Source organism: Tinamus guttatus, unplaced genomic scaffold (assembly GCF_059628265.1).
Source record: "Tinamus guttatus ecotype Peru unplaced genomic scaffold, ASM5962826v1 Tinamus_guttatus_pri_ptg000472l, whole genome shotgun sequence".
Taxonomy (NCBI): domain Eukaryota; kingdom Metazoa; phylum Chordata; class Aves; order Tinamiformes; family Tinamidae; genus Tinamus; species Tinamus guttatus.
Genome location: NW_028289006.1, coordinates 2,351,740 through 2,377,140, shown reverse-complemented (window position 1 = coordinate 2,377,140; position 25,401 = coordinate 2,351,740). Strand labels below are relative to the sequence as shown.

The 25,401-nt window shown below is 45.0% G+C and overlaps 2 protein-coding genes across 2 annotated transcripts; both read right to left on the bottom strand.

Annotated features, from left to right (window-relative positions):
* Positions 1 to 2,546: 2,546 nt before the first annotated feature.
* Positions 2,547 to 7,518, bottom strand: HEBP1 (heme binding protein 1). Its single transcript, XM_088532835.1, has 4 exons — positions 7,394 to 7,518; positions 7,089 to 7,227; positions 5,910 to 6,090; positions 2,547 to 4,638 (listed from the first exon to the last, which is right to left on the bottom strand). Exons 1-4 carry the CDS (start codon positions 7,469 to 7,471, stop codon positions 4,467 to 4,469), a joined length of 570 nt encoding a protein of 189 aa, XP_088388961.1. The 5' UTR covers positions 7,472 to 7,518; the 3' UTR covers positions 2,547 to 4,466.
* A 4,048-nt stretch (positions 7,519 to 11,566) lies between these two features.
* Positions 11,567 to 18,806, bottom strand: LOC148592989 (uncharacterized). Its single transcript, XM_088532968.1, has 4 exons — positions 18,743 to 18,806; positions 13,642 to 13,779; positions 13,159 to 13,288; positions 11,567 to 11,819 (listed from the first exon to the last, which is right to left on the bottom strand). Exons 2-4 carry the CDS (start codon positions 13,742 to 13,744, stop codon positions 11,597 to 11,599), a joined length of 456 nt encoding a protein of 151 aa, XP_088389094.1. The 5' UTR covers positions 13,745 to 13,779; positions 18,743 to 18,806; the 3' UTR covers positions 11,567 to 11,596.
* Positions 18,807 to 25,401: the final 6,595 nt, after the last annotated feature.

Genomic DNA, 25,401 nt, shown 5'->3' with positions numbered 1-25,401 from the left:
TTACTGTAATTATAGCAAGAAGGACAATATGAGCTAGGAGCAACCATCTTCCTCCCCTGTCCCATTGCCTTTAGGCATCCTTGCAAAGCTGTAAATTTTCTACTACAAGCATAAGAGCAGCACATGCCTTTTTGCCATGGCGACTGATCAGAATGGGAAAATAATGATGCTACTTCCCCATTCACCATAGATCATCCATCCCCCCAAAGTGACTGGAGTACTGTAAGCAAGCCAGATTTATATGGACAACTTAACCAATCAGCTCTTTTATAAAGGCTGTCTTGTTCTAGCAATGCTAGATATGCTTAGGCATATATCTGCAACAGAAAGTCTTTCTTTTAGAAGCTAACAAAGCTCTGACTCTACTTGCACACTTAAAACCTCACTCTGCAAATGTTCTCAGTGTGGCTATGTTTTCATTAGCAATTTATTTTGTGATAATAGGAGGCAACTAGCAGATCAAAGCAGTGGGTGTTGAGGCCTTTACACCTACACTACATATATATACCTATATTTACTTGTTTTTATACATGGTTTGCAAGTTCAGGCTACAGCAAGCCCACTCTGCTGGACCAGCCAGCCCCATCACAAGCATCAGCTCAAAGCTGCTCAGTCCCTGTTGCTGATTCCGATTCACCAGCCCATGTGAAACCTATGCAGAGCACAACTCCTGTTGCCTAGTTTGTGAGCACTGAATCTGCACTGAATCTGCTCAGATTTGCTGACCAGGGCCAGCCACTTCAAAATCACTCCTGCTCCAAACTGCAGTGGTCACACTGATGTAGCCTGTGCCCCTTGTGGAGACAGCGGGAAAACCCTCACCAAATACGTTACAAATGAGGAGACCAGGTTAGAAAACTGCCGGCTAAATATACATAATGTATATATAATTCCCATTAACATTAGGCATTGAAATTGCCTTCGTTTAAATGCAGCCCTTTCTATGTCTGGCCATGCTGCTCTCACGCTGCTGCTCCGCACCGAGCGGTGATGGGCTCAGCCGTCGTGGCAGTCCCTGCCACACACCTCACTGAAACTCCATGGGATTCACTTGTCACCACTAATTTGAGTGGGAAGGAAGGACAGCACTTCTGCAGCATGGGGCTGAGCGCTGAAGAGGAGAAGCATTAGAGCAGCTATCAATTAATTAGCAGCAAGGCTCTCCTGTAAGCACAGAGCTATTCCCACCTTGGCTACCCCTGTGCAGCCCTGTATGCAGCAGAGGCAGCTGGGGAGCACATAGCTCTTCCCAGATGCATGGAGGAGGCCACAGGCCTTGGCTCAGGCACCCCAGTGCCCCACATGGCAGTTGCAGACAGGGCGAAGCCAAGAGAAACAGTCTCCTTCCCATTTCCTTCCATTATCTTCTTAAATCCAGGCACAATAGCTAGCACTGTGACTCCCTGCTGAACATCAGCAAAGCATTAGAATGTCTCCATTTCAGTGTTTGCTTGTGACCCTGCCCAAGAAGAAAGGAGAAGAAAGGAGATCTGCAAGCAAAGTGCTCCTGTCCCTTGGAGAACAAATGCAGAGGGGGCAGAGAACCTCTGGAGTCTTTTTTTTTTTTTTACACTTATTAGAGTGCATTTCATGGGACAAAGCTGGCTTTGGGTCAAAACCCAGAGCACACTGGGATAACACATCGGACACAGTAACGAAAATCCCTGAGCCAAAATGCACTAGACACCAGGGAAATACCTGCAGGAGGTATCAATACACAGTTGCCCTGATGCTGTAATATGAGGTGCTCACTAATGTCCATCACTAGCAGCAGGACACTGAGCTAGGTGGATCTCGAATGTGACAGTAAGGCTTCCTTTTTGGAGCAGCAGACCACGATGAAAATTACAATCTATTAATATATGCCTAAACACTGCTTGTAAACCCCCAAATCTCTTTCTCCCAGCCCTAGAAACATGCAAGTGAACACATGATTTTACTCAGATGGGTAGACCCCCCAGTTCCCACATCAGTACAAAAACATGAGTCAAAGCCTTTCAGCAGCTGCAACCACTGGAGGAACAGATTATTGCATTAGTTCATATCTTACATACAGTCACATAACATAAGGCCAAACCAAGATACATAAAATAGCAATTTATTGGGAGAAAAAATGATTATTTACAGATACTGAGTGTTTATGTTTTGTCATGATTAGTACCCCAAACAGAAAGAATAAGACGGATTTGGATAAACTGCCAACCTAAGGTTTTTCAAATCAACAGTTTCCTCCAAACTCACTGTGTCAGTGATCAGCCCAAAAACTGTACTCCACAATATTAATGTGCTTTTTAATTCTTTTAATTCTATGAGGTGCAGATAGAATATAGGCATCTTCATTTGTGAAGAAAAGGCAATTCAGCTTGCGTAACTTTTGATGCCAATAACATGTCTGTGAAATTAATGCCTTACTTACTTCATGCAAAAGGACAGGCCACTTAGCCAGTAATAGGCTGCAGGCTTGAATACCTTCACTATTGGGTCAGGGGCTCTTGCTCCCCGTTCAGGCAGAGCATATTCATGTTGTGAAAATTTTGAGGGTCTGATCACATTAGATTCACTATCGGTCTTCCCAAGATTTGAAGATTTCACAGGAGAAATTTTGAGAAACTTTGAGAAATTTGGGGATTTTGACATTTCAATTACTGTAAAACATTCATCACTCAAAGTCAGAAAGGACTGTACCTACAGAAAGTCTATTCAAGAACCCCAAATTAACCCATGAACATACAAAGTAGGCAGCACTGTACTCCTCCAATTCTCACTCATGAAAGTAAAAATAAAAACTAACCCAGGTTTAGAAGAGTCTTTACTTCTCAGAAAACTGCTTCATGGCTGTGACTCCTGAATTCTCTTTGTCTACTCTGATTTTCTTTTAATTCCTCCTCCTCTGCGCAGCAATAACTAACTGCAGCTAACACTTTTCCCTTTTTATTTTTTAATTAATCATCTGCTCTTTTTTCTCAGCCTGACAAGATGCTCTTACACACAGAGAACTGAAACTCTTTTGTGAGGCTCACAACAAAGCTCTTTCTCCTTTTACTGCAAAGATTTTTCTCCTTTTTTTACCAGTAAGATTTGCTTTCAGAAAAAAAAAAAGGGAACGTGTCAAAAAGCTCCTGGCTAGTCAGAACTTGGCCTCTATCTGGAAAAAAAAATCTCTTTCTACTCTAAACATAAAATGGCTTTTGGAAGGCATCTGGACTTTGAGGCACTTTAGCAGGACAGGAATACGCCTCTTCTAGTTGAGGTTAACAAGTTACATAGGCACCCACTGTAGCATGGTGCATGTTCCCACCACCACCATTCTGCTGCTTGCCTGGTGGACAGTTCATAGCTAAAATGCTGGTTTAATGCACAACAGTTAAACACACAGTTCCTAAAACAAGACTCTTCCTTTCCACTCTACTTGTGATTTTGGGAGTGGCTACTCACTGTTTGATAAGTAAATCCCTGCGTTCAGGAACAAGCACACTTCGGTCCTTTATAGACAACTGCTCTGAGCAGACCCTCTGGAACTGACTCCTTTAAAGAAGGGAGCTTTTCAAAGGAGCTGCAACCACAGTTGCTCCCATATTGCCAAGAATATTTTCAATATTCTTGATATTCACAGCAACTACCTGCTTCTTTCACAGCTGGTAATCTTCTAATCCAATCAGAATAACATGCACATTTCAACTGTGGCTCCTGTGTAAGCTAGTGTAAGGTAGCTTTTAGAGAAGAAATATTGCACACAAGTAATAGGAATGCTAGGAAATGCTCTGGAAGTCTTCACATCACACTGTCCAGCACCTAGCTAGTGTCAGGACATAATGTATTCCACCTCTCAAGCGGAAGAGATTTCGTAAACATAAACTGGGATTTTCCTCTAAATTATATTTCTCAATCAGATGGCAAAAGTGTTGCTGTACTTCACATTATAAGAAAATTAATATGATGCTCATTTTCATTGAACTGCGTTTGTAGGAAATATCCATGTCCCTTTAGATTCCTTTTTATAATGGCACAGATAAAAACAGCATTTAAACCTGCAGCAAGTTCAAGAACATTAAATAAAAAGTCCTTGTATGCACTTTGGTCACATCCTCCTGCCTGCCTCAGGCAAGCCTAGAAGTCTGCCAGCATTAGAACATGATTCCTGTCAGGCACCAGCCTTGCTAATTAAGCACTTTAGCTGCCTCAGCTCCTGCTGGGAGGATAAGGAAAGATAAGAGAAAGCTACTGAGATCATGAGAGTCCGTGTGGCTGAGGACTCGGTCTGGAGGGAAGGAGCAGCCAGGCCTGGGAAGGAGGCATCATCAGGGCTGTGTGCTGTTCTTATAAAATGCTTGGTCCATTACAGGGTGTGAAGGGAGGGGATGATGGCTTTCTGCCTCTACCAAGTTGCTATTTTCTTTTGAAGAAGACAGGGATCTAGGGGGGGAGGCTCTCAGTACCAGAGACCAGCAGCACCAGGAGCCAGATGCTCACTCCTTCACAAACCAGACCTCATTGCGTCGCCCGTAAGGCTTCATCGGGGGGTCGTAGCCGTTGCAGAAGTAGAAATCCTTGCGGTACACGGCTTCGGTCCCCAGAGCCGTCTTCAGCTTGGCAGCATAATTCACATAATCCGCCTCTTTGGCATAGCCACCAAACTGCCTGCAAGGAAACCCAACACAGAGAGGTGAGCAGACAGTCCTGCAAGAGGGAGGAAAGAGAGAGCAAACAAGACAGTCATCACCTATAGCAGCCACACATCTTGATGCGGGTCCCCGCAGCATGCCCTTGGCACCCTCCTACAGGAACCAACGCATTTTGTCTGTGAGAGATTAACAGTCTCAAAGATCACCCAGCCTATGTGCAGGCAGCCACGAAGTGATCCCAAGTAGCCCCACACGTATCAGCCAGCAGCATGGCCCAACCCTTTGAATGAGTGCCATATCAGAGGAAAAGTTTCCCGGGGCACAACATTATCTCCAGGTCTGCTCAGCCCTCAGTCCTTCCACCAATGCTGTCAACAACCACGTTTGCTGTGCTGTGAACAACCATCCAACAGAGGCCAGACTATGAGGGGGAGCCAGAACCTACCTAGGCCAAGGAAAGGGTTTAGGGGGAGTAGGAGATGTGAGCAATTACAGCCCCCGACGCTTTTCAAAAGGGCTGAAATTAGTCCGGTTTATGTTGACCTCCCACCAATAGGAAGTGCTTCCACATCAGCCTGCACCTCACTGCCCTGTCTCTGGGAGAAATTTTTGAAACAAAACAGCCTGTCCTTGCAGCACAGCCCACGCGGGAGGAGCCTGCAGCCTGGGTCCATCCAGAGCCAGCCAAAATAATTCAAGAAATGAGGAAAAGCAGCACCCAAAGGGCTAAACACAAGATACATAGGGTTTCTTTTTGCAACATTACAATGCTTGTCTGAGTCCAGCATAACATCAATCGACAGACAAAGACACTCAAAGGCTGTTTGAAGCAATGCTGCTCATTACCCTGATGGATACTGGCATTTAGGCTTCAGTTGACCCCTATAGTTTGATGTCAGCCACCCAAAGGACATCCTGGATGACTAAAAAAATAGCTTGATCCGCCCAAATTGAAGACTGCAATGGTTTCCAGATATCAGGAATGACTCAGTCCTTTCATTTTCACCATCCCCTGGCCCATTCCTCTCCAGATGAGACAGAAAGCCCTGCAGGACTAACCTCGGCACCTGTTTTGCCAGTGATAAAAACCATTTTACAGAGCCATGCAGCACAAACCACAATAAAAAGACATAAAACACTTGTCTTCAGTCTTTAATGATCTCTCCATCTCTTTCTACCAGGTGTACCCCTTTTTCAGCAAGACACCTGGTAAAACCAACATTACTCTTCAGCACACCCTAAAGGTCTCAGCACTGGGGACTAGAAATCCCTGAACATATTTCTTACGTGGAATAAATGGTCATCTCCTGTCTCTCTTCAATCTTAATGCTGTCATCACTAGGATGGGGAGGGTTGTCTTGAAACTGACTGGGGATCCTCAGAGATACCTTCACTTTCTGCTGTAAGGAGTCATCTTCAGCAGGAAAAGCAGTGATGGAAACAGGGGCAGTCATGCCCATACCAACTCCTGGAAGAGAAACACAGAAATTACGACGTTCTTGGGAACTTGTGGCATTAACAAGCGGTTCACTGAAGCTAATTTTAGCCTAGGAAGGCTCTTCCTCACTTCAATCTCCTTGCATACTTGGTGAAGATAAGAACATGCCTTTGGGGCACGCAAAACACCCGTTAGGTGTCTGCTTTCACCAAACCTCTTTCTCTCGCTGCTGACTACATAGGGCCCTGGGAGATGAAGCCCTTGGGTGACCTCTGAAGGGCTCTTCATGTGTGGCCCTGTTTCTGTGCCTCTCCTGTTACAACTCATGCCACTGAGACACTCGGTTGCTCTGACAAATCACCTCTAACAGAACAGGACACAAAGGGCATGTTGCTTTTCTGCTCATTACTTGTGAAAGGTACTTTTGCCTTTCCATTCTCTCTTTCAAGGGAACCTCCAACACTTGGTATCAAGAAGCCACAGAACTGGCTGAGATCCAGGCATCTTTATCACTTAGTTGTACATTTTGGTGCCACACCTGCCTCTGTGCTACATGTCATAAAAGGCACCCTTCTCCTACAGCAATAGTGACCAATATTTTTCCAAAATACACCGCTGTATTTCCCTCTGTTCCAGCTCTTATTCCCATACAAACCATATAACTCTCTACCAGATATCTGAGGAAGGTGCGAGAACAAATACATATGCCTCAAAACTACTCTGTGGTCCTTCTCTTCCCATTACAGGTAATTACTGATGCACATACTTTAGCAAGTGGAGAACCAGAAGCAATCATTTCAAAGCACCATTATAAACAAGCTCATTCTTCATTACCTTTTTTCATGAATAAAAATAACCTGAGCATATGATAAAAAGTGAAGGTCATAAAAGCAATTTCACTGCCTAAACAGGCAGCTCTTACACTGAGATCACAGCATCCCAGTTAGCCTGGACTCATTAGCTGCCACTCACCTATGCAGCATATATATATATACACATACACCTATATATAGGTGGGCTTCCCTCACCCTTGTCATTGCTGCCTCCGACGTATTTGAGGAGCTTGACGGCCGCTTCCTTGGAGGCCTCATCGAAGGGCTTCCCGGTGACCTCCACGGCGGCGAACGTGCCTCCCTCGCACGCGCGCTCCTCGTAGGCGACGTCCCCCTGCAGCAGCGGGGCCGCCGTGAGCGCCCGCCCCGTCCGCGCCCGACACCCGCACCCGCAGCGGCCCCGCGTCGCTCCGCGCCCCGGGAACGCGGCCGCAAGCGGGAAATGCCCCGGCGCTCGCGGCCCCGAGGGGCCCGGGCCGCCCCCGGCGGCGCGGACATACCGCGGCCCCGCGGCTGAGCACGCGGCAGGGCCAGGGCTCCACGCTGCTCAGCAGGGAGTTCTTGATCATGCCCAGCATGGTGGCGGCGCGCAACGGCCCGGCTCGGCCCGCCTGAGCCCGCCTCGGCCCGGCCCGGTCTGCGGCGGTGGGAGGGCCCGCGGCCGCCCCGCCGCCTGCAGCGCCGCGCACCGGCCCCAGGGGGCGCCCAAGGGCGCGCGGCCGCGGGTGGCTCCGGCGGGGAGTGGGTGTGAGTGTGAGTATGTGTTTGAGTGTGAGTGTGAGCGTGAGAGAGTGCGAGTGTGTGTGCATATGCATATGCACGTGTCCATGTGCAGCATGTGTGCACGTGCATGCATGGGAGACAGGAGGTAGGGGAGGGCTGTGCGTACATGCGCGTGCACACGTGTGCGCACTCGTGTGGGCGTGCATGTGTGTGTGCACATTATGTGTGTGTTTGCGTGTGCCATGAGAGTGAGGCGGTTTGTGCGTGCAGGTTGCCCGAGCAAGGGTATCTGCGTGTGTGTGTGGAGGGGGTGTGTGTGCAGTTGTGACTGTGTGTGCATGTAGGTGTGCATGTGTGTGTGCATGTGCATGTCTGTCTGTGTGCATGTGCATGCATGAGTTTATGTGCATGTCTGTGTGTGTACCTCTGTGTCTGCACACATGCCCCTGTGTGCGTGCACGTGTGTGCTCGTGCACATGTGTGCACCCTGGTACTGGCCTCGACACCTGCCTAGGCAGCCGCACTGGTGCTGAGAGGTGCATGGGGGCCATGGCAACAGCACCCAGGGCGCTCCTCCTGCCCCAGCCTCCCTCATGGCTCCTGTCCAGTGTCCCTGGAGCCCTCTGTCACACAGTGTCCTCACAGCATCCTCATAGCACCGGGATCCAAGCAAGGGACAAGGTCCCTTGAATCCTGGGAGGCAAGCAGGGGCCGTTATGTTGGGCCTTTTTGGCAGGGGGATGTGGAACCAGCGCAGGCAGTGGGAGTGGAAATGCCGACCTTGCCACTGATGAAGTCATGGAGGAAGTTGCAAAGCCTGATGTATGGCAGAGCGTGGGACCAGATGGTACTTGGCTCGGAGAAGAGATGTGAAGGAAATAAAATAAAATAAAAAGGAGAGGGGAAATACTGACAAAATGTGTAATACATCGTCTAGAAAGGCACAGGTCTCTTAAAGGACATAAAATTATAAAGGTTACATTTTTCTTTTTTCTTTTTTTCTCCTAATAAAAGAAGCAAAGGCCGGTGGCGAGGGAGGGTCTGAGGGTCATAATTGCTTTCTTTGAAGACACTGAAATTAAATAGCATTCCATGTCTTTTCCTGATTTTCCTAAGCTTTAGGTAAGGGGTAGGTCTTCAAAGCTGCTGCTGGCAGTTACTGTCTCTCCTCGGACTTTGTGTGTTCACAGCCTGACTGGCGAGCTCCATTTAACACTGCAGCCCGTTCCCTTACCAGAAATGCAGGTGGCAGGGAAACAGGTTGGTGAATGACTTCCATAGCAAAAGAAGAAAATGGCGAGGATATGTAGCATTAAAACCTTTTCCTCTAAACAGAGAGAGATATACTATTGTGAAGACAAATAAAGCAGCTAGACAAAATCAAATAATCAAATCTGCTAGTCTGCTGCTTGAAGTGGAGTGTAGGTTTTTAACAGGCTGTATTTAGATCGAGGCTGGAGTCTGACACGGCATTTCAAAGAGTTAATGAGAAGGACTGCTGTCAGCAATGACAAGGCAACAGATTTAGTCATTTATTAACCATATATACAATTATATAATTAGGTTTCTTCGTCATTATGTAAGAAAATGCAAAACTGTAAGATACATTGTGTGTTGCAACTTGTTTTCTCTTTTAAAACAAACTGAGTTTCTCTGTTGAGCTAAGGAGATTTGCCAAAAACAGCAATTTGTGCATATCACTGTACAAATAGCTAGACTGGGTCAGACCACAGGTCCATCTTGCCCAATCCTCTGTCTGCGGCAGAGGTTGCTAGTGGGTATCTAAGCAAGAGGTAAAAACACACAGGGATCTGGTTTGTGACTTCAGAGGTCTGTGACTAAGGGTCTTCCCTGAGCCAGAAGTCTTAGCTTTGTGTTGATGGATTTTATACAACTTCAAGTTGCCTAATAAAAAGATCTCACATCTAAAGCACGAACAAGTAATGAAAGCTGACATTTATGTTGTACTCTTCATCAAGACAGGCTAAAGTGACCAGCAGCCCCTACAGCCCCAATAAAGTGCAAAAAGCACCCCCAGAGGGATCAGTAGACTATGCAAGCAGACAGCTGATGCTGCAGCGCAGCCTAGTAGCTCCGAATACAGAATAACAAGGAAGAGGCTGATTGAGACTTTCTTTCCTCTTATTTCTTGTCCTTTTGATAAATATAGTTTAGCATCAAAATATTCTACATTTCCTGAGAAATTATTATGGCAAATTTGCCAAAGGCACAACCATATCTTTTTATCACCCTTTTCACAGACCTGATTTTTCTCTGATTTAGTTAAGGAATGCTTTGAATTCCCAGGCAAAAGCTAAAGAGAGACCCGCCAAGTTAGGGTTTTGTTATTTTCTGAAAACCTATACTCAAAAGAATTTACACCCAGCATATATTTCAGTTTGTCCCATATTCCTCATTCCTCCACCACCCAAGTCCCAGGTTCCAGCCAAAATGTTCACTGTGCTACATCCAGTTTATTTTCAGGGGTTTCATATGAAACCAGTAGTCCCCCCTTCCTCTTGAGGTTATTTTAGTGTCATTGAACTTCCTTCCAAATACTGAGGTCTTGGGAATCCTGGAATATCTAGTGTGCTTCTTCACTATTTATGCCTGGAGAGTGTTTGCAAAACAACTGTCATGCCAAACTCCTCCGCAACCATTTAGACGTAATCCATTCTTTATTTTTGTTCTCATAAAATCTCATAAATTGCTCTATCCAGACCTTTAACAGATAAATTTATTCTCTTCTCTGACTGTCCTACCTTCATTTTAGCAGTTTCCAGGGATGCAGTTGACTGCAATACTGAATGAGCATCTCTGCACTGGAGTCACCTATGTGAAAGGCAAACCCTCACAATGCAGCCTGAAGTGCATAGTTCATTTTCTGCGCTGCTTTTATTACCACTTTTATCATTTTTTTTCCCCCACCAGAAATCCACAAGCACAGAGAAGCTTAAGGCAAGATTTAATGAATACTCCTTGAAACATAAATATCCCTGGGGTGCCTGCATGTTCTTTTTCTATGGATCATAAGCATGCTAAAGGATACAAGAACATCTCTGGAGGTCTGTGTTTGCATGAGCTTAAGATACTCTATAAGTTAGCCACTGATTGAGTAGTTGGTTACTTGTGATATTTTGGATATTTTACATTGACAGTGTCATATTTTGGAAAAACCCTCTGGTCATCCTACCTATGCCAATAGGCACCTAAATAGCTTTGATAAAAAAACACACCCTGATTTCCAAGGATCTTGACAGAAGTCAGCGTGATGTTTTTCAGCTTGTTGTTAAGGCCTGGATATATCTATTAGATAATGCAGGCTTTGGAGTGCCCAAGGCAAGGTTGGGCACAAAAAGCTCTCTGCAGAAGGTAAGAGTTTAAATCTGTTTCCGGGACTCTGACACATCCTCACTCTTGAGACATTATGCACTGACCAAAGCTGGTCAACCCTGTCCACCCTTTGAACATGTGGACAGTGCATTTTTTTTTACTAATGGTGAATAGGTTAAGGCTGTATTTAAAAACAGACCTTCCTTTCCCCCTCCACATCCAGAGGAGACAAGCATTAATCTATCTTTCTGCATTCACCAGCCGTTTAACACTTTTGAAAATCAAATTCTCCATCGGTTTCAGGTGGAGTGCTATGAAAATAAGGCAGAAATTAATCTGATCTTTATAGAAAGAGCTTTGCCTCATAAGGAGAAAGAACGATGGTACAGTATAATGGTGCTCACACAGCTATACTGAGCTTGTCAACTCATTTTGCACGGGACACAAAACAGCTGTCTTTGCAGAACACAGCAGGATTTGACCCACTCTCCAGGACTTGAAAAACAGCAACAACATGCAGCCATTCTGGTCTCCTCAGTAAGTGTGGCTATCATAAATGCTTTATTCAGTCTAATGGTGACCCATTAAGAAAGGCTTAAGCAGGTGAAAAAAAAAAGTGCAGATTTTCCTTTTTTTCTGGCAGAGAATTAACTCCTCTGAGGTCTCCTGCGAACGTACAGTCTTCTCCTATGAAGCGGAAGTCTCCGCATCTGAGTGTTTCCACGCCTCTGGCTCTCCAGGGAGTTAAGTCGGGTGGGAAGGACGGTCTTGCTGATGATATCGAGCCGCTCGTTCAGTTCTTCTAGCCTTTTCCTTATTGATTGGACTTCCTTCAGGAGATTGTCCACAGCTGCAGAGATGGGATGCAGACTACAGAGAGAGTAATACAGGAAAATACCTCAGGCTGTGAACTGTTCCTTAGAAAACAAAATAAATCGCTATGGCCCTGTGTTTTGTTGGGGATGGGACGACCTTCGTGCTGAGAGAATCACAAGCAAGACACTAAACGATGCCTCCAAAGCAACCCTGCCCCTGAGGTTGTGGGAACTCCTCCGAGGTCCCAGACTGAGGGATCCATGGGGACAGTGGGTGCGACACACTATTCCATCGCCACTGAAGCACAGTTGGCTCCGTAAAAAAACAACAGCAGGTTTGTGAGCTCTCACAAGCCCCTCACAGCATTCCACTCTTAAGAGGGGAGAGAAGAAGCATCTAGTTCAGCTGAAAGCGGCAGAAGTGGAGGAGAGAGGCAACATGCGGAATCTCCTGTTAGTCTTTTATAAGACTTAACATCTGCCCTGAAAACCTTAGGCACAAGCTAATCTCAGCATTGACAATATGAAAGTAATGATAAAATCTGCACTAATAACAATATCCAGTTAAGGGAAAATCAACTCAGTGCTAAAAGTTGGCATATAATCTGTCAACTACATCTTCTTTAAAGCCAAATTTGTAAAATATCGTGTAATCTTCTGCCTTGTCCTTCTAATTGTCCTTCTAATCTTTTCTCTTCAGTTGATTCAATGCCTAGCACTCATGGACATTTTTTTTTTTTTTTTCCTAAAATGAAATCAATGAGAACCACTGGATTTGGGGGCAATTTCAATGTAAGCAATATTATGTTTCTAGTACTTTCTTCTATTCCCTCTTCTGTCTCTCTTTCATTGCCTCCTCTGCTCTGTTTCTGGAAACATCAGGTTAAAATAAATTCTGTGAGTGTGTTAAATAGTTTATATTTCCTGTAATGTAAAGTGGGAAATATGAGGGGATGATCTATAGAATAGCTTTGTCTTGGGAGGTCACAAAGAGGCAAAAACTATCACAGGCTAGTTCAGCTTCTTTCCCCTGCCATGAGGACATTTTCATGTGTGGATCTGTAACACATAAATTTTGCAGCCAGCTTTCACAGAATTGAGGTGATGGAGATAGCCTAAATTTCCTTTAGGATAATTCTTATAGTTTAGTAATGGCAATCTGGAGACATTTGCCAATGTATAATGAGCAGAATATTCAATTTACTAAGGTGCTCAGAGTGCATGTTGAGAGTCAACAGAAACAGTGTGGGGCCAGCACAATGAGTGTGGCCTACCTGGATGATGAGCTTCTGCTTCCTGAACTTGGGCAATCTGAAAGCTAAATACTAGGAATCCTGCTCAAGGAAGGACACCCAGGTGAGGACTCCACCCTTTCTTCAGATGAGGGGAATTACCTGGAGAACTCGGGCAATAGTGCATTTGGGTTGTTCATCAAGGTGCTTTTCATTTCCCAGAAGATGCTGTTTCCCCATTTCTCAAGTGTTCGAGTAATGCTGTCCACACCCTTGATGTTGACCTTGTCAGCTATTTTAGCAGAATTTCCATGGAAAAGAGGAAAGGAGATTTGACAGAACAAGAAAATATGAACCAGGGGTCTGAATTTGATATCACTCCCCTTTACCTCAACAGAGTTGTGATGAGATACCAAGTATCAAACATAAAGAGGATTTAAAATAAAAAGCAAAGAATATTCCCTTACAGCTAAATACTCTATCTCCTGTTGCCAAACTTCTCTTGTGTCACTAAGTATCCCAGCTGGTTATTTCTTAAAATGCTCATAGATGGGCTCAGTGGGTCTTACATCAAAGACAAAATAACACATGTCCAGCCCTGCGTGAGCAAATCCTCCCTCTGACTGACCCACCAACACCTCTTACCGCCTTCCCTGTAGTTCCATTTCTGATGCTGATCCTCAAAGTCCTTTTGGCATTTACTGCAGGGTAAGAGGACAAAGAAGAGGAAAAGAGGAAGAGTCATCATGGTGGGGGAAAGTAAGGCCTTGCCCTTCCCCTGCTCTGCAAAGAAACAGAAACATTTGTTAATTGCTTTATTTCTCTCTTTCTCGTTTTTATCTCTTTGCCACCTGTCTGCTGAATGCCAGATATCTCTCTGATTATGTATTTCATTAAAATGTGGCTCAAGGGACTCAGCCTAGCTTTTACAAAAGCATAGGGACTTTTCTTTTTCATGAGTATGATCCTTCCTTCTTTTTTTTTTTTCTTTTCAAACCATCGAGTGCTGAGATCTTTCATCAACTGGCAGCAACTAGGAAAGTAGCTTGGCTTTGTATGTTGCCATGTTAGCATAGCACCTTTTAGCAATAAATGAATCAGTGACAACGTACTAGGAAGAACAGAAATAACTGCACTCCAACAATAAATCAGGTAAATCAAAGTATAAATCAGTGAAGTATTTTTTTCAGGATTTAGTATTATCAAGAAAAGAAATCTGATCTCTTTAATCTGATCCAATACCCACTGATATAGGCGCAATGTTGCTCAATGATGGAACCTCAAATAAAAAAAAATATTGTTCACTTTGCCCTGATACTGCAAGGCCAGTTTCTCCTGAGCAAATCTGCAGAATAGGTGCATGGATATTGGGAAACAGGTAGATAAACCAGCATTGATCTAAGCTCCTCATCTTCTTTCAAGCTTGCCACTTGGTCTCAAGCCAATAAAAGTCAACTCTAACATAGGCCTTCCTGGACAAGTGTAGTCTAAACACGCAGGAATAGATCAGTCTCTGTGGCTTACTCTTACTAATTTGTTGTTCTGTCTTAATTAAGCAGTCTCTCAGCATTGAATCTGGTGTTTTTTTCCCATGTCATGAACAGCTGTTCTGGTAAGAATTGGCTGGAAATATCAATTATGCACATATTGCACATACAGAACAATATGCATTGCATAGTTCCTTGTTTTTAGCAATGGTTTCAGTCATCTGCAGTCTAATTCTTAATCACAGTGATGGAGGGGCTCATGTGAGAAGCAGGCACATTCAGAAAAGCCGAATTATTGCTCTGTTCAGGCCATAAATCAGAGATCTATGACTTCACTGAAAAATATGAGGACATTAAATTGCTTTTTCAATATCATATAATCCTCGCCTCCTAAACATCTGGAAGACTTCAGCCACTTCAGAACCTATTAGCAGCTGTATCAGATAAGGGAGAACATAAATACATTTAGTTATTTTGCGTTCTTTATATTTAAGTACTAGCGAGTTTTTAATTGAAACTGTATCTTTTTTTTTTCTTTCTTTTTTTTTTTTTTACCTTTTTAAAAATAGCAGTATAAATACAACCATACTGATGGAAAATGTCATGCTACTTTAAAAATATTGCTTTCCACCTGTCAGGATGTATTTTGTACTCAATATTCTACTTCTAATTACAGTATTTATTTAAAGGAAAAAAATAAATTACCTTCCTCCTATCTCACACATACACATACTTCTTCCTCCAACAGTCTGAAAGCTGCCAAAATGCACATCTCTAAGAAAGTCTGATGATATCACTGAGGCACATAACGAAAATGTCTCCATGGACCTTCTTGAAACTATATGCATTGACAGCACAGCTCCTCTGTCTCTCTGCATTTCCAGATAAAATACTCCAGCCTTTAGAGCCTTAGAGCTCTTTTTTTTTTTTTTTTGATGACTATGCACTGCACATGCTTTTTTAATCTTCCATGATGAGGAAGGATTTATCAGACACCAGTATCTCTAATTGCAAATGGTTTTAAAATGCTGCCAACATCCAGGAGGCAGTGTGGCTTTCCAGCTCATTTTAAATTATCCTGAAGAGACTGTCCATTCTTTACCCTTTCCACATCCCACCTGCTTCAGTACCCCAGGGCTGGGATAGTTTGATCTTTCTGTATTCATGAAAAGAAGAATGGTGATAAATTCCACCTACATCTGGTACTGAAAATCCACCTTTTCTTGATTTCAAATGTTTTTTAAAGTGCAAGCATCCACATCAATCACAAGTCCAAAACGCTCTATTTATAGGGTTCCTGATGGAACAGGTTCTTTGTAGCTTTGCTCCTTGAATTCCTGAGCATCCATCATTATTTCTTACCTTGGTACATATCATGTTTTAATTATCTTGAAAATAGGTGCCTGTAATCAAACACCTGCAAAAAATTATGCAATCTCCCCCTTCTTAGATGAAATCATAGAAGGCAACTGGACCATTCACTAGCAAGGTTTATAGCAGGAAGAGTCTGCAGGCTCACCCATAATAAGAACTACATCCCAAGCCCATTGCAAACATGTCTTTGGATCTGTTGCAGTGTGTACTGGAAAATACCGCTACAGTAATAAGGCACACTCATAAACAGGGGAAATGCTCCCAGATCCTTGGAGGAAAGTACTTTACAAAATACAAATAGTGATAATAATATAGTTCCTTTATTATTGCTGTTATTCGTTACAATCTTATGCCATATTCTCTCTCAGAAAATTACATCCTATCGTGCCCTTGGAGCAGAGTAGGCTCAGTGATTCATTGGCCAGTCCCTTCATCTGAAAGCAACAGGACCAGACATTTTCATGTCATTATTATACAATTTCTTTTTCATCTTTTGGCCTCCCAATTTCTTGGTCCAACATGATGAAAGAGCTCTGTGAGCTCAATATCCCAAGCACACAGTCCTGCCAGGATTGACAGTTCTGCGATCCAAGCCTGAATCCCTGCCCCAAAGCAAATGCATGCTGCCAGAATTCTAATTCCCACCGCCACATCCCTCTCCAGTTCACCCTTCCTGTTCCTTCTTGCACCAGTATACTCCATTTGCAGTGTTTAGCCCTCCCTGGGTAGATCAGGGAACATCCACACAGCACAGGGATTTCTCTGGTACCTTCCCCAGGGCCTGACATGTAGAAAGAAAAGGGGTAATGACTGAGTTTGCTGTTGCCCATAACTTGTGCTGTCTGTTGATGCCTCGGGGAATTGCTTTAGGCTCTCCCATCCCCGTGCTTCATTCCAGACAGCTCGCTGCTGAGGAGTGCGTGCTCTTCCCATCACGAATGAATAAGATGCCCCACATTGAGATTCAGATTTTACCTGCTCCTTGTGTATCAAGAGGGCTCAAAACCTTTGCCTGCACTTATAAGCGCACATATTCTTCCGAGACCATGTCTGAATATGCCCAGCATGCCCAGGTTTGCCCTGAGTTAAGATTTTGCTTATTAGAGGTAGCAAATGCCATAGAGAGGTCTAAAATGAAGGACCTGACTTTGCTGCTGCAGTATTGGATTGCAAGTGAATTAGCTTTGTGGTTTTCATTTAAACTCATTCTCCTTTCATAATTTTCTCAGGTTTCTTTTGAGCTCAAATGGGCTCTACTTTCAATCTAAAAGTGAATAGTATAGTGGGCCTGGGGTTATTTGCAGAGAAATAAAATATATTCTTAAATGAATCAGGAAATTTGATCTCAGGTAGATCATAAATACCTAAAATGTAGCTCTCACTCCAGTGGTAAAGGACATTTAAACATAAAAGTAAGCTTAAGATTCTCAATTTTGTAAAGGATTTCAATAAATAATAAAGATATTTTTGCAGACTGCTGGTATTTTGCTGTCTTTATTTTCATGTGAAATATTTTAAGGATATTTTAAGGTTATGTATGTTACTTATACCTTCCCAACTAAACTGTTGTGTTTTATGATAAAGTCAAAAAGAGGTTTAGATACTACACAACAAACAGCTTCACATTAAAGAATGTATAGTATTGTACAGAATTTCCCAATTAATGCCAGTTCTGTCAGAACTCTCCAGACTGGGCTCCTGAAAAGGCTCTAAGCTTTGTAGGAGAGAAAGCTGCCAAGATTGAGAGTCCAGACCAATTAAGGAATTTTGCAAGCTTTACTTGAAAATTGGACGGCATTTGTTAGCTCTCCAATGGAAGAAAAAAAAAACAGGGAAATATCAGGGAAATAAACATAAACATATGGTTGCGGTATTTTGTAATGGTGCAAAAATCAAGAAAATGCCAAAAGCAGCTTAAGAAGACAGAACCTTCCATATTAGCCCAGTCGTGCTTGTACACCTGGAATATCACCTATTTTGAAAGTCCTTGTTAAAAATGTAATGTATTATCCTTGTTTTATGTTTTATGTGTGTGTATAAATAACATACTGTGTTGATAGACATGTGCACACACCTTTGGGTTCTGTCCTGACATTTTCAAGTTGACAACATATCTGATTTAAGACTGGAATCGCATTAATGTGTTTGCACATAATTAAGAGTTCACATTGCACGTGGATTCCGTGTGAAAGCAAGGAGTGACTGGATCCCTCAAATAGTTTGAGCAGCCTGTTAAACAAATGGATCTGATTGGCAGCCCTGATGACTGACAGCCAGGATGATGCTGCTGTCAGCAAGCAGCATGCTGACGAAAAAAAAAAAAAAGACTAAATACAATAAAAGTTGTCAAAAGCTACCCAGGCACAATACACAGCTCTACTATAAATTGTAACACTGCTAAATCATCAGCACTGCTGGTCTGAAGGAGGTATATATACCCTCTGCCTCTTCTCCAGGTGTACGTGCTCTATCAGGGCATGTTTTATCTCTGTCTGTCTCTCTATCACTTGGAGCTCAGAGCTCCCTCTTAAGACGCACCACTTTCTGCTTGGATAGGTGCACACAGACTCTTTCAGACGTTGCACTCGTCATCTCTGCCTGCCTGCCTGTCTGTCTAGAAGGATTTGCTTGCTCTTCTTTTTTGCCTCCTTCCCTCACTCCCCACATCTCTCCTCTCGAGACATGCACCTTCCCTCTAGCTCCAGCTCTATGCCAGGCTGCATGTGAGGCACATATTGCCTCCTCTTCTGGCTCTTCCCACTGGTGCCTTCAGAGTCCTTCAGCCTAACAACTTTTTCCTTAGACACATGGATGTGTCTCTTTCAGAAGAAGAAACAAAACAGCCCTTAGGAAGAAGGCAGAGAATTGCACACAAATATGATTACCTGCAGTCTTGAGGACAGTCCTTCCGTGATAAGGCTTCCAAACCTCGTCCTCCCTGTTGCTCTTCTCACCACCCGCTCTGGATTTCAGCTGGCGATGAGTGACGTGTCCCTCTTCATTCCCCGGCTCTCCGAGTTTCCACAGCCTTTCCTCGGAGCCTCCTCCGGCTGTACCTCTCTTACCCCTCCCTCCCACTCATGCAAGCTAAACATGTCCCCACACACATGGGAGCCGTATGGGAAGGAAAGCATCAGCGAGGGACACCCTTTTGAAAGCAGCTTTGCCTGCAAGGACACCCGTCTTTGCCACTTGCTCCGTTTGGGCAGCACGCAAGCGCTGGCTCTCCTGCACAGCTGTACAACTCCTCGTAACAGTCACAGTTTCCACTATGCAGCCCTCCTCCCTGGCCGCTCGAACCATAGAGCCATCCAGCCATGGATTCGGTGGACTTGTTCCTGCCTTTTAACAAGCATGCCAATTAATTCCCTGCTGATTAATTCTTTGCTGATGCGCCCTGCCAGATCTATTTCTGGTGGAATAAACAAGGAGAGATGAATGCGGCAGTGTTATTATTTTTTCTCTAATCCTCTCCCCCCACCCCCCTTTCAGGTCAGTGTCAGCCAAGCAAAACAGGCTCAGGTTTGGTCAGTATTTGATAAAGAGGTTTCCAAAGAGATGTGAGGTGTTAAAGCGATGCCTTTTGTGAGACAGGAGGTGGGGCCCTTGCCTCCTGCCCTGTGTTCTTGTCAAACTTACATTTTGATCTGAGGATGGGCAGCAGCCACAACCCTGCCCTGAGCTGCAGGCTTGCTGGACACCCAGCCTCCTGACTAGATAGATCCATGGCACTGTTTGCTAGTGCCTTGGCCAAATCTGCGTTCTTCATGACATTACCTCAGCAGTATCAGCTGGCAACAACATCCTCTCTGCTTCCTGATCAGTCTAGCCTTATTTAATTCCATTTTTCCATAGCCAAAACGTCTGCACTCAGCAGTGAGAAGAAAGATTCTTTTCACACATGAAGGACCGCTCCGAATAAAACCCAGCATGTAGAAGAGAGTGAGTGAGATGGTGTGTGCAAGTGCAGCACACAGAGCTAGACCCCAGCTTGAGCACACTCAGTACCTCTGCCCCACTGGAGTGATGCCAGTTCACCCTGATGGGGAGATGAGTGGGAGGAAAGTTGAGAGACCTCCCTCTAAGTAGAGCCCATAAACACCAGTCTGCATTAACCTTTAATCAGCCACTTAAACCAACCCAAGAGGGAGAGGTTCAGGATAACTATTATGGATATCTGCTTCCCTGACACCAGAAAAATATGGTTCTGGCTGCTCCCAGCCCCTCAGTGCTGCTGGCTCTGTGGCAGGGATATTTCTGAAGAGACCGGCTTGCTTATAAAGCATTGCCACTGAAACAGTGGGACACTCATTTGCAAAGTTACGAAACATCAGTTTTCTAAAGCAGTCCACAATACGCAGGCTTAATGCAGAGCAGCAGTGCCTCTGAAGGACCTGGAAACACATTTTGTCAAGGCTCAAACAAGCAAACAAAATGTCTAGGCAACAGGCAAATAACCCAGACAATCATCTGTCTCCAGCTGTTTCCCATTCACCATGGAGCAAACACAGTACAGTTAAGTTGTCATTGTAACCCTCAGAGAGGAGGAAATAAATTACTGCTTGCAGTAATTAATAAATAGAATAAATTACTGCTTGGGATGGGAGCATGGGATAGAATAATGTTTTTCACAAGACTACTAAGGTATTGTATGGGGAAACAGGGATCCAGCTGAGCACTGAATGAACCTGATGGAAAAGCTCACACAGGTACAGGCATGTCCTCTCTCAACTCTCTAAACCCAGCCTGCGCTGGCAAAGAGGCACAGGACCAGACGTCCTGGTCGTGTGCTGGCAGCCTGTTATCTCCATGCAGCTCTCAGTAAGCAGGAATACAGATTGCAGAAATTCCCCATACCCTGTGTGTCCTCAGGAGTCACAGGGTGGGAGGCAGGCCACTAAGGGGCCCCTCTGTTAGCACTGTCAGCTACCAGTCACCTTTCCAGGAACGTAAAAGAGGGGCACTGCACAGCCCATCATCACAGCTGTGGTTGCACTCAGATGCAGACATCCAGCATTAATGTGCTGTACAGTATAACGCTAAACAGAGATCAGGATCAGAAACTTTTTTTGCTCCTCTGTGTAAAGGCTGCCACCTTCAATTGGCTTTCTAAACCTTAGCAGCCTCAGTATGGAGCTGGTTTGTGGTGAAGAAATGGGCTATTGCTTGTGTCTGTCTGTGGGTTGCTTGGGATTCAGAAGAGCCCGGAGGCAGTAAAATCCCCCTGGCAAGAACAACATCTGCAGAAATCTTTGTCCTCATTTCCCCCACTCCCTCATACACTGCCATAGCTCCCTGCTGTTTCAGGAGGCGCCTTTGGTGCTGCTAAGCACAGTGGGCAGCTTGCAGGGTTTTGTAGCAGACATTGCCTTGCCTTGTACCTAACATATCTCCTTAGTATCTACTCTCTCATCCTCTTCATTTACTGCATCCCCAGTTCAGATATTAATGAGTGTTCCTCCCCACCCCGATTCACGGCCACACAATTCCCAGCACTGAAAGAGTGGCAGTGGGGCTGGAAGAGTCTCTAGAGAGGGACCCATCGGGTTGGCTGGGACAGTCTCCACAGTAGCTCACTCCTCTGGCACACGCCGTTCCTGCCCGTGTGACTGACTGCACAAGGACACACCACACGGCCCTGAGACTGCACAGCTGGAAGATCTGCAGAGCTCTGAGCAGCTTTTGGCCTTAGTGCTGGGGCAGACTTAGGGCTAACACTGTATTTACTGCTGGTGCTCATTAGAAACTGGAGGGTCATCTGCACTACTTGAACTTTTCTGATGTCCACTTGCTGCAAATGCCAGAAGGCTTTGACCGTTTGGCACCCACTGGAGGAGGTAGATTTGCTTTTCCTGTTTCTCCATGCTTTTATTGTTTTTTTTTCCATTATCTTTCACTGCTTGATTACATTTGATTTCATTGTTTGAAAAAGCATTTCCTGTTTACTGTGGTATCTGCTCTCATGTGAGTCCTCTGTTGTGGAGCAACTCAGCCAGACACTGGAGCAAAGAGGTTGTTTCAGCTGCACCGAGCTCTTGGCCAAGCATGCACAGTCATAGATAGCACTGCCCCTGCAAAGTGGAAGGGCAGGACAAGGAGAAGAGCAGGCAAAAGCATTAGCTTAGAGAAAACAGGTGTTATTAGCACAAAGACAAGGGTTATTGCTCCTCCCTGAACAGCTGAAACAGCTTCTCTAGCTGCTGTGTGAAAATTCCCCATACAAGGGTCAGCCATGCTTCCTTCATGGGTGTCTCTGAAGCCTCTTAACTCTGAAGCAGAGTTAAGTGTCCATAACTCTGTTAAGACTCCTTCTGTCACCATTTTCTTTCCATTCTCTCATAGGTTCCAAAAAAAAAAAATCCAGAGGCAAGGAGGATACTGCCATGAGGCATAAGCAAGCCTTCGGTCTGGCCCTAATGGCTCTTACCCCTTCAGGCTGCTAAACACACATTTGTTTGCCCTGCATGGGCTGCCGCGGAGCAGAGACCTAGTGACAGGCCACACTGGCAGTGAGAGGCTCCGTGCCCCAGGGCAGGGAGGGCCTGGCAGGGTCACGAGTGAGAGCACAACACGTCCATGGGCACCAGACACGCACGGCACGCACCAGCAGGCCGGAGCTACAGGACAGCTGGGCACCTTGAACCTCTCAGAGAAGGTGACACACAGGGCCAAAAAGTGACGCGTGGAGCTCACAGCACAGCGAGGCAGAAGCTCTTCCCATGATGAAGAGCACTGCCCGGCTAGCAGGGGACTAGAGGGGGGTGCGACACGTGTCCTGTCCTGTCCATACAGACAGAGCGCATAGATGCAAAACCAGGTCCTCCTGTATGTCCATGAGACAGCACTGGACCTGCTGCCATCCCGTAGGCAATGACTGAATCTACTATCCAGCTGATTTGCTAAGTGCCTGGGATTGTCCACAACCAAACTTTTCCACAGCTGGGGATCTGTAAGCTTATTCTATAGGGGGATCAGAACAAGAGTGAGGTAAACAGAGACCTTCTTGAATGTCACCTTCACTGCTCTGAAGTTTGACACTCACTCATGATCCTCCTTCAGGTGCTGCACAACTCACTGCTGCTAGACGCAGTTCCCTCTTTACCTACCTTATGGGAAGGCAACAAGCACAGCAAAGCAGGCAGAAAAGTCACTGTTGCTGCAAGGACACTGTGAAGATTGCATACAGTTTTACCGTATCTTGATGAGTATGATCAGAAAAGTCCGTGATGAGCTGCCAAGGAGGAAGAAAAACTGTCACCAGTGAGTATCCCTGTTAAAGACACTTAACCTTGGAAGCAGAAGGCAGGATCAGCAGGGAGTCACCACAGCTGGCATCTTGCAGCACAAACAGGTTGACAGAGAGGAATGTTAACTGTCCCAAAGGCAGCTGCCAAACCCAGGGCTGTGCTAACAGAATCACTGAGAATACAGTCTGATCACGTACATGACCCTCCGGAAGGACCTGCCGCAGCACCTCTCCTTTGAGGGATAGTGGCAAGTTACCAAAACAGGTTATGCTGGAAAGATACCCTTATGCTGTGTCATGCCATTCCCGAGCCAAGGGAAATTATCACCTGGATCGGCTCCTTAGGTGGACCCTAGATACTGCTACAGATTGGGTAGGTCAAGTGACTAGCACAGATGGATTCTATGACTCTGCCACACAGGCGTTCCGAAAGGCATGGGCCAGGTCAGGAACCAGGCACTGCGCAGGGCAGAGCCAATCTATCTCAAGCAGGGTCTTCACCCTGGACAGAAGGTGCCAACGTGGGGAGAGAAGCTTGCACAAACTTAACACTACTGATGGGCCTGCGGCTGTGCTTTTTGGCATGTAAAGTTTTTCTAACCAAACACATTGCCAAGTGAAAGCTCTCAAATTTTCAAGCTTAGCTCCAAGCACCTAATTTTTCACTATCTGGCTCTTCCAAACTGCTCTGAAAAAATTAATAAAATGAACACCAACACTTCACTACACTCACGTAAATTAATGATTTCTTTGCAACATCAGTTTTATTTTCACAGCTTTGATCGGTATTAGTACACTTGACAGATCCAATTTATATGCAAATCAGCTTACATTCACAATATAAAGTAAGAAAACTTCATTTCTCATGCTATTTTATCATTAAACCCTCACTAAACACTTTGCTCAGTCATCTGTCCCTCAAAAGCATCAATTTTTACTACAGATCTCTTGTCCTTGCTATCCACTAGCCTCGCAGAGATGTCAGGGATGGGGAAAGAGTCCCGTTTGTGGAGACGCATGAACTCAAGCATGGCTATGCTGTCCCACAAACATATGAACATTGTAAACAAGGGATCTTGCAACGTCTGTGTGCCAGATGTTGAGAGATCAAAATGAGGACACCAGATTTTCCAGTTCCTGCTTCTGGCTGTTTTTTTTCCAATATGCTTGCTCCCAGCTCTAATTGGTGCCAGAAGCACTTTCTTAGAAAGAGCTTCTCTGCTGGACAGCTCTTGTCACAGTCTATCACATGATCTGCTTACTGAGAGTTGAAAAACAGCCAGGATCACTCCTGTAAATATTGACATAGATACAAGATCATCACTGCTCTTAAATCAAAAAATGGAGGAAGGGAATGGCACATGGAACAGGACTGCCTATTCTGAAAGACCCGGAGAGGAAAGGAAAACAACTCTCTTGGCTTATCCGATTTTACCATCTGGGAAATGCCCCCTTGTTCTCTTGAAGGTCCTAATCTGAACCCTGATGAAACAACCAGAAAAAAAAAAAAAAAAAAAAAGGAAAAACTCCCATTGGTACCAATAAGCTTTGGATCAAGAGTGAATTCTCCATTTCTTTCAGTTCATAGCTGAAAAATAAAAATAAAAAAGTCTTTTTATCATCTAGACCACTTGGTGTCTCTCTGCTTTCTGCTCCTTCCTTACCGTGTTTATTTAAAGTTTGAGACCCAGGCAGCAAAAGCTAAACACATTATTTGCAAGAAGAGTGCCTGCACTTGGGGAAAGTAGTAGCAGATGGGAAAACACGAAGAGTTCTTTACCCGGTCGGACTTTCTTTTGTGCTATTTAGCCAACAAAAGCAGCTTTTTTGGTTAGAAAGGAGCCGGCCTTGAAGAGCTCTCACACACAGCAAGCTCAGGGGAGTGGTGTTCTCACACAGCCTGTGCACAAACCTAGGAGTCGGGCAGCTGGGTCCGTGCAGCTCCGGGGGAGCCACAGAATCACCCCTCCTTAGGCAACGTGCTGACCCCGAGCTCCCCGGGGATCACCATATTGATGCTGGCTTAGCGCGGACACAGAATCCTTCTTGCTCAACTTCCCCCTTGGGAGAGAGCGGAACTTGCTACCTCAGAGGGCTGTGGTGAGGCCCAGGGAGAGCTTTGGAAGAAGCCCTGGCAGAACTGTAACCATGACAAATAAATAGATAAATAAATAAATAAAATCAACAAAAACTTTTTCTACCAACCCCAAAACTTCTGAGAAACCGTTGCCCGGGGACCACCAAACACCCCGCGGGGGCTCTGGCAGAGCCCGCCAAGGACACCCCGGTTTGGGGTGG